The 10,003-nt window shown below is 31.0% G+C and overlaps 1 protein-coding gene across 1 annotated transcript; it reads right to left on the bottom strand.

Moving 5' to 3' along the window:
• Positions 1–867: 867 nt before the first annotated feature.
• Positions 868–9,792, bottom strand: LOC143057924 (MICOS complex subunit Mic10-like). Its single transcript, XM_076231381.1, has 4 exons — positions 9,640–9,792; positions 4,052–4,099; positions 1,884–1,993; positions 868–1,057 (listed from the first exon to the last, which is right to left on the bottom strand). Exons 1-4 carry the CDS (start codon positions 9,716–9,718, stop codon positions 1,031–1,033), a joined length of 264 nt encoding a protein of 87 aa, XP_076087496.1. The 5' UTR covers positions 9,719–9,792; the 3' UTR covers positions 868–1,030.
• Between the last annotated feature and the right edge of the window lie 211 nt (positions 9,793–10,003).

Raw genomic sequence — 10,003 nt, 5'->3', positions numbered from 1 at the left:
ATTGCAAGGAAACACTTGAAGCCACAAACCAACAGGCTGTCTGACACTCACACAACACTGAAACAATAACTGGATTTCTCTTTTGGAAAACACAGTTTATGAAGTTGGTCTCATTGACAGTTAAGGTTATACACATATACATCATTCAAAATCCAAGTGTCTTTTTTAAAACAAATAAAAAGAGACTGTGTCCTGCATGCATGTTCCATCAAAAAGGGACATAGCTAGAAAACTGTAAAAGTAACACCACCTGAAGTCGAAATTGATATGTGTTTTGTGGTAATTGGCATTGTGTAGCATTTGGTTGAGATGACCTATAGTTAGAGAACTGACACAAAGAAATCTGCATTTTAAGAAGGGGTATGGCTCCAAATCAATAAAAGAGATGCCACCCAAAGTCGATCTTGAATGATGTATTTTGCTTTAATATACACATTGTTTATAAGTTTTCTACTATTTGGTTGAGACAAACTTAAGCATAAAGAAAAATGTGGGGATGTTTTGATTTTTCAGTTTCTAAAATTGACAATAATCATAGAATCATCTTTCACATTAACACATGAAATCCTCAAAAATGTGAACCCAATGAATGACAAAATTTACTTCTTTAGATTCATCAACTCTGATCTGTCAGTAGAGATCATAAAAAATTGAGAATTGAAATGGGGAATATATGTCAAAGAGACAAGAACCCCATCAAAGAGCAGACAACAGACAAAGGTTTTCAATGGGTCTTCAATGCTTTCAATAAAGTTTTCCTTTTCACAACTTCATGGAACTCGAACAGTTAAATACAAAAGACGAAAAAGTGCAATATTATTTGAACAACCCTTAAAAAACTTAAAATTATCAACAAATACACATTAATCTACAATCAGATTTTTTATGACATCCAAACATGTTAATATACATATATAAAATGTTGCTTCATTAATATGTCACAATAATTCATCACATGACTGTTTGTACATTCACATTAACAATGTCAACAATGTTCTTTTATATAACATCTAAATACAAAATCTTTTTTTCAACTCTGTGATCCATTCAATGGTGCCTACAAAATAAAATACAATCATGTGATAGAAGTTATTCAGATCTTTTTCCATTTTTATTGACAATTTCAGGACAGAATCACCATAAGAATTAATAGTTTTAAGAACCTCTGTTTTCATTTATATGGTATTTGTAAAATCTGTTCCAGAATGTATTGTGAACAATTCTATGTAGCAAAATGATACAGCTACACTTAACACCAAATCATGAAAATATCTCCTTTTTTTTTGTGGTTTGCTTTTCTGTTAGGGAGGGGGTAGTGGAGGGATCCTTCAGCTGCTATATTTATATAACATTCCATAAATTTCATCCACTGAAAATTTTTGAATTGCTGTATTAGTTTTTTATTGCACATTCAGGGGTACTACTTGTTATTTATTTTTAATTACTTGCTTTAATTGTCTGTCCTATGCAGATGTCTCTACTTATCATTTCAGTATAATTTCATGGACAATGAAAATCTAATTTGTCTATTATTTTAGAAAACTGCTCATTCACAAGCCCAAAAGGGGAATTTTTTCGAAGGCCTTGCACAATTAAGATCTTTGTGCAATTAGTTTCTTTATTGAATTTATGTGATGAAAGATTGAACTGGTATCAAAAGTTTGAGATTGAGATTCAATAGTTTATTATTATGAGTTAACAGGAGAAAATTCATGTTTTTACATTTTAAAATTTAATAATTTTAGGGATTGTAAAAAAAAACTTATACAAGTAATTCTTTTGAGAAAATGAACGGGAGATAATTCAAACCTTTTCCCATTTGAATGGTTTTACAAATGTTCAATGAATAACAAAAAACTTTGTATACAGAGATTTATTATTACCTTAACTCTTTTCCCATGTAATAAATATGGCTGCTGAAAATCATTCTGACAATTGGAGTATCCCATGCCTAATCCAAATCCTGTTCCCAGTGCTACAGGCCAGGTCTTTCCTACAGAAAAATAAGTAAACATTACTATTGTTATTGTAAATACATAACTGAGTAGAGATCTTCACCAACAGTCAACGGTGTAGGTTTACAATGTCAAGAAAGTTTGCTTTTTATTTAATTTTTTTCTTGTTTCAGTGTATTTTTCTCTTCTTCTTGTTAATCTTTAACATTATTGAATATTTCAACTTATGAGGTATTGCAACTTTTAGCAAAACTAGATGATACATTTAGTATAAAAACATTACTAAGCATGGAACAGTTTTAACAGTCATGACAGTATCTTGAGCAAATAACTAGAACATTAGAAAAAGATCAAAAGTAGTTGGCCCCAGTGAATATCTTATTGTGCTGTTGGATAAATCATTATATTAATAATTTGTATATTTTAACTAATTTGATTCGTTCAGAGATAGTCACATGTTAAACTATATTTTCAAAGGTAGATAGAAAATGGCGGATAGCAAAAAGCATATCGCACGGTTATTTTTAGAATGTATAAAAACCAATATATTTTGTGACATCATGTAATGAATTTCATGATAATGTTAAAAGTTTTATACAAAAATATCTATGATCGATCATTTTAAGAAAAAAAATCTTCAAATACATCAGATTAAAAATCCAAAAGAAAAAAGTAAATGAAATAACAATTAACCTGTGAGAAAGTAAACACACATACTATAATCACAAAACGGTACGGGGTAGTTTCGTTATATTTTACGATTTGTAAACAGACACACACAAAAAAATGAATGAATCAATTTGTATTGATGTTTATTTATATAATGTATTATGTTTAATTGTAAAATACTAACATTAATATAATATTTTATTATATATTCTCCCTGGATGTATAATAATTGATATACAGGGATACTTAGCCTAATGCTGTAAGCTAGGTAAATTGTTAAACAGCATTTAGTGCAATCAAGATGATTTAATTGTTTCAAAAAAAAAAAAAAATAACAATTAAATATGTTGGTGATGTCTAGGAGACTATATGATATCTGTAAAATTCCAACAAAATCAAATGACGATTTTGATACAAATATGGTCAAAAATTAATAATATAACAATTATAGCCTATTTATGAGGTCAATACAGGATATATATCGACCCAAAGAAGTATATCAACCTCGGACTTCGTCCTCAGTCTATATAATTCTTTCAGGTCAATTTATCCTTATATTGACCTCATACAAAGGCTATAATTGTATAGTATCAACCTCATCAAAAGTCAACAATTGAATATTATTGTCATTTGTAACAAACTGTTAACTGAATGTTGCTCTTAGTCAAGGACAACCATAATTCAGCAAGTTTACTATCAGTCTTTTCCTATTAGAGGGGTTTCTAAGTCATTTTTCCACTATTCTAATAATTTTGTTAGGTTTTAAATATCAGGGTTTTCTTTAGATTAAAAAAAAAAGCATAGACAATTTGCAGAATCAACAAAATGTTAAGTACATGAAGTACTTGTTTTTGAAAAAAGATTTGTGAAGGGAAATAGTTTAAAAATAAAATGGTTTTAATGACCAACCCTTACATTGCAAATGCTATCATTATGATCATGGCTATAATGTATAGTAACAGACCATTCACCATGCATCTTTTGATTCTAAATGTAAACTGGATGCATCAATTTAATTGTAAACTACACAATGATTTCAAAATTACTTGCAGAAATATACAGTTACCAATTCAAGTTATAATTGCAGTTTATATTCATGCATATACTTTTACACTTGTAAAATGAATCTATTTGATGGATAATTGTTGTACTTGTCAACCTTTATTTATACAGAGTTAAATCTTCTACTCTTAAAAAAGGGGGAATGCAGATTGTACAAGTCACATGTTTGACTTATTTCTTCCTATTTTTTAAACTTCATTTTCATTCATTTTTTTTGTCTGACATTAGAATTTTCTGAAAGTTATCATGGTTATTGAATAATGCAATTTGTGTCTACCGTGATCATGTTGATCAATGTTTTATTACAACAGACAGCAACTTTAAATTGAATGTAAAAAACAATATTACTACATTGTAGCACTTACTTTTGAAAAGAATGAATGACAGCACTATACCAACACCCAATCCACTAGCTACAAAATAGAAATAAGAGTTGTTTTACTGATGAGTGAGGTAATTACATGTCATCATTTAAAATAATGGTAACATCATATGGTTCAAAAACTTATAAATACAAAACAAAATATATATTAATATTGAGTATCTCATCAAAAGAGGCATGATTTTTTATTTAGCTGAATCGACAGGTTTCAATGCTAATGGTTTGACATGAGCCAATCAGCCTCCCATTCAATGCCATTAGACTAAGCTGCTGCATTAAGCATGTTAAGATCTTATAGTAATCTTTAATAACCGTTATATGAATATATTTTGTAATAAAACAAGGCAGAACAAATCAAGGGTGAACAGACTATATGGGTGAACGAACTCAGGGCGAACATATAAATATCAGGGGGAACGGATTGAGCTGATTGGCCATTATGACATCCCATCTTCTTCTTCTTCTTCTTTTCTGTAACTTCCTCTTACATGTCTTACTAATGAGGAGCACATCCAATAAGAATTTAAAAGTTTATGGCTTCTATACACGGGCACAATAATGTTAATCATCAATAAGGCTTATATGAGGGTGGTAATGCTCTTAACTGTCAGTCGTCAAACGGTCATTTTCGGCTACCGTTAGCGTCAAATTGGTTAAAATTTTACTGTGATTCGTCAAAACATCCTTATCGTGATTCGTCAGATGTATCAAATAATTATCATTACCATTATTTTTGGAAAAAAATAGCGTAATTCGTCTAAATCAGCTGATTTTTTAATCATCTAAAAGAACGTGTACATTTTATTGTCATGTACTAAAAATTACCGTAAACGTCATTTGGCGAGAAATTTTACCGTTATACGTCATGAATTTTAGCTTTGACTCCTTCCTGCGTGTCAAAGAAAAAAATATAATAGCCTTTCAAGATGTCATAATTATTTGGACTAGAAGGTACCCCCAATACTACCCTCTTATATTACACTGGTAAAATTGGCGATGAAATCCATTTAAGAATGTTTCACTTTAAAAATGGACATATCATACTAAAAGTTTTCATTATCCATATTAACACATCTATTTACACGATAAAATGTAAAAAAATCCAATCAGTAAAAATAGTTGATATACCTGTAAGATACCTGTAAGATCGTTGTGGGGCTCATATGGAAGGATCCTATCCTTTTTAGCCCACCCTATTTTGGTACACTTTCAAAACTGATACAATCATCAATCCTGCATGATTTGGTGCAATATTTCACACAATTAAAAAGTTATATAGAAAACTATTTGTGTCCTCATCAATTTCTTAACTGATACATGACTGACTCCCAATGACGGTCTATACTAATTTTAAAGGCTTCCACAGTTTTTGATGAAATAACTTCAACTGGTAGGTTATTCCAATCATTAATAATTCGTTGTGAGAAATGTCTTAATCGAAAAGAAGTGTTACATCTAGGTTTTGCTAATTTCCAATTATGCCCACGGGTATTTGTACTGATGACAGTAAAAAATCTTTCGTAAGATATATCTTCGAATCCTTTTAATATTTTGAAAGCTTGTATCATATCACCTCTTCGCCTTCTGTGAGTTAGGGAAGGTAGTTTAAGTACTTTTAATCTGTCTTCATAGCTTAAATGTCGTATATCAGGAATTAATTTAGTTGCTCTCATCTGCACTTTTTCTACAGCATTAATATCTTTCTTTAAATGCGGATACCATATTGTATTTCCATATTCCACGTGTGGTCGTACCAACGCAACGTATAGTCTTAAAAATGTATATTGATCTTTAAAGATAAAAGTTTGGTTAATTAGCCCAAGTATACTATTGGCTTTATTTATTTTACTTGATATATGTTGAGAAAATTTACGATCATTTTGAAAAATAATTCCAAGATCCTTTTCTTGTTCATCTTTAATGATATCAATATTGTTCATGGTATAAACATTTTCAGGATTATTTCTTCCATAATGGATTTGTTTACATTTGTTCACATTAAATTTCATGTCCCATAACTTGGACCAATCGTAGAGGGCATCTAGATCATTCTGTAAGACATCAGATTTAGAAGTAGGTGCATAAATTTTAGTATCGTCTGCGAAAATTTTTACTATAGACTCCACAACATCTGGTAAATCATTTATGAATATAATGAAAAGAACAGGTCCAAGTACACTGCCTTGGGGCACTCCACTAATTACATTTTGCCATTCAGATTTTTCCCCTTTCACCGCAACTTGTTGTCGACGTCCAGTTAAAAAGTCAGTTATCCATTCTAATATAGATCCACGAATACCGTATGAATACAGTTTCTTTAGTAATCTTTTATGTGGCACTTTATCGAAAGCTTTGGCAAAATCGAGATATAATGTGTCCCAGGATATATTATTATCCATATATAATGACCAGTCTTCCATGACATCAAGTAATTGTAATATACATGATCTTCCAGAGCGAAAACCAAACTGTGAGTCTGATAACAAATTATTGGTTATTAAATGATCAATCATTTCCTTCCGTATAACCTTTTCCAAAGTTTTACAAACAATTGAAGTTAGACTGACCGGTCTGTAATTTCCCGCATCCAGTTTACTACCTTTATTCTTAAAAAGTGGGGTAACTCTAGCATCTTTCCATTCTTTTGGAATTTTTCCAGTGTCAATGGACTTTTGAAATATCAAAGTCAAAGGTTTTGAAAATGTATTTGCCATACTCTTTACTATTAACGGATGAATATTATCTGGACCCATAGACTTGCTTCCATTTAACAAAAGTAGATATTTTTCAACTGTATCTTGATTGATCACAAAGTGGTCTAAAGATGATTCAAAATTTCTCTCTTCAATATTAGGTATATTATTTGGATTTTCAGCAGTAAATACACTGGTAAAAAAGTCATTTAATACAGTCGCTTTTTCCTTGTCGGAAGTAGTTAAGTTCCCATTTGGTTTCATGAGGTTTGATACTGCTGATTTTGATTTCACTTTACTTTTGACATATGTCCAAAAATGTTTTGGCTCAGTTTTAGCTTTTGACGCCACTAACTTCTCATATTCCTTTTTTGCTTTTCGAACGTTCTCATTTGCCCTGTTTCTAGCAACTTTATAAAAATCAAAATCTACTGCTCGTCTAGTAGCCAAGTATCTTGACCAGGCCTTTTGTTTGCGTTTTATATTGCTCAGACAATCAAATGTTAGCCATAATGGTTTAGGTTGACAACCCGGTTTAGGATTAGTTTTCGGTATATACGTTTCGACACATTTTTTATATTTTTCATAAATATTTTCCACATCTCGCTTATGTCTTTATCTTCAAAAGAACTATCCCAATCAAAATTGCTAAAGTCTTCAGAAAATTTTTCGAAGTCACATTTGGAATATTTATATTTCGATTTACCAGTTTCATATTCATTGAAAGAGTACAAAAAGTCAAATGTAATGGTAGCATGATCACTAAGTCCCAGTGGAGCATCAATATTAATATTGTCAATATTGCTTTCATCTTTTGTAATAACTAAATCTAGAGTTCTACACATCTGATTTTCCCTAAATCTTGTAGGTTTATCTATATGTTGATATAGAAAATTGTCGCGTAAAGCTTCAATAAAAGTATGTTCGTAATGGTCCTCAGAGTGAGGCGTAGTCCAAAAGTTCCAATCAATATCACGCATATTAAAGTCTCCCGTTATTAAAATATTGTTATACAATCGAGCTGCTTCATTCAAAAGTCCAATAATATTTAAACATGAGTTTTGATTTGATGGGCTTCTGTATATTGAGCCTACCAATACAGTCTTATTGTCTTTTACCCAATTACACCATGAGGCATCATCATAAAGCGAATTCATATATTCATTTGGTGAGACACAGAAATTACTTTTTGCATAAATAATAACTCCCCGTCCTGTATTTTTACTCGGATAAGCTATATAGCCTTCAATGTTAAATAATGGAGAAATGCAATCTATATCAATATTTGTTTTTGGCAAAACTTCTGTTATAAAAATAAAATCTGGTTTCACGACCTGTATTTGTGCTTCAAGTTCATCAATTTTATTACGTAATTGATCAGCATTGGTGTACATACATTTTACTTTGTTTACAATTAAAGGGTTAATATTTCGATCTAAATCATCAATATTATTTTGCCTGTTATTTTCTGTACTTTCGGAAGTACTATCACTTATCACACTACCATCATTGCTTATATAATCAGATTCACTTGCATTGTCATTTTCTGCATTATCAAAATTATTAAAAAATGCATTATCTTGCGTACTATCTTTAGCACTCTCAGATGTACTGTATCTTATTTCACCACCCTTTTCGCATATATCATCAGATTCACTTGCTAAATCAACATTTGATGTACTTGCAATGTCATTTTCTGCATTATCAAAGTTATTAAAAAAATTAACTGTAACATTTGAACTGTAACAAAAACCAACTGGAATTAACGTATTTACATGTTGTTTGATCTTTTCTATAGAAAGTCTACGGTCGAAAATTGGCAGTCTGACCTAAACCGCCACTTTCAACACTACTAGCTGTATTTGTCATACTAGACTGACCAGAAATGTCTTTTCTTTCAATGATTTTCCCCCGGAAAATTACCAAGTTTGCATTGTTTGTTGCTTTTTTCTTCCTCTCTAGCTCTTTTCTCAGCTCAGTGTTAATATCTCTCTCCTCTTTTGTCAAGTCAGGGGTAATATAAATATTGTTCCATTTATGTACAGTATACCCATCACTGTTTTTCCTTCTTAACAATTTAGAGTTCCCTAGAACTTTATGCTTATTTACAACGGACCCAACAGTTACTTTCATCAGTCTTGGTTTACTCTCATTTGGTTTACCCAATCTTATAAATGATTTAATTTCAACTTCATCACTCTGAACAGTGTGCAATATATCTTTTAATGAAATTTCATCATCTCTTTTCTTATTATCAGTACTACAATCTGGTTCTGGGACATTGTGAATTATTAAGTTACATTTTCTTTCTTCTCTGTCCCTAAACGACTCAAAGGCTCTTTCAACTCTTTGGTCAATTTTAACATCCATGCTGGATTCAACTACTTTCAATTTAGTATCAAGTTCTTCAAAAAGTACCCTTTGTCTCTCAATGTGTAACCCTAACTCATTTAATTTTGGTAATACGCGGACACATCCATCACAGTTAAATGGCAAATTAGGGGTCGACTCGGTTTTCAGTAACTCATATAATTTTGCTGAAACGTGGCTACACTCTATGCAGAACCAATATCGGCATATATTACAGTTCATACATTTTTGATTTTTCTTAAATGTTTCTTCACATTGGGCACAAGATTTGTTGTTAATTGAGGTCGGCATGGTGCCTGTCTTTGGAGTTGCTGTTTTACTCATTATGTTTTTTTCTGAATGAAATGTTAGTTAAAAAGATATGTCAATGTTGTGTTGAAGCTTTCATGGAGAAAATGTTGCATATATCACCCAACTTGCTGAAAACTTTTTCTGTCATGACATATTTACAAATCATATATGGATTAAAAACGCCATTTGCGTTCCCTTATTGTTATTAATTATCAACCTGTTTTAATTGCCGTGTCTGCAATGCATCGATCCCATTTTTCACCAAGGACGTCTTCCGACCTCTTCTGATCAGCCATGTTTTTTTAACGTGAAAGGCTTGCTGGTATTTTCATTCGAAACGAACCAAAACTCAAATCACTAAATACCAGCAATGAGGATAACGTAAGTAAAACAACCACATCTCACGTATATTCAACCAGACTAGCATGTTTCTCTATTGTCATAAAAATTCATAATATCTAATAAAATTAATAGATTTAGCTAACAAAGTCCTTATATTTCAATACGGTAACTTTATTTGTTAATGGAAAATTGTTTTAATGTTAATTCGGCCTGAGACTACTATAGTAGTCTCAGACTTT

This window comes from Mytilus galloprovincialis, chromosome 13, assembly GCF_965363235.1.
Source record: "Mytilus galloprovincialis chromosome 13, xbMytGall1.hap1.1, whole genome shotgun sequence".
NCBI lineage: Eukaryota > Metazoa > Mollusca > Bivalvia > Mytilida > Mytilidae > Mytilus > Mytilus galloprovincialis.
The sequence above is the reverse complement of the archived record's forward strand: the minus strand, read 5'-3'. Positions and strand labels throughout refer to the sequence as shown.

What these genes read in the sequence shown, in the direction of transcription:
- LOC143057924 (XM_076231381.1), bottom strand. Translation starts at nt 9,718, where the DNA reads ATGGCTGATCAGAAGAGGTCGGAAGACGTCCTTGGTGAAAAATGGGAT. An exon ending in GTCATTCATTCTTTTCAAAA is followed by an intron (nt 1,994 to 4,051) that starts GTAAGTGCTACA and finishes ATTTTTCTGTAG; the next exon opens with GAAAGACCTGGCCTGTAGCA. An exon ending in TACATGGGAAAAGAGTTAAG is followed by an intron (nt 1,058 to 1,883) that starts GTAATAATAAAT and finishes TTTATTTTGTAG; the next exon opens with GCACCATTGAATGGATCACA.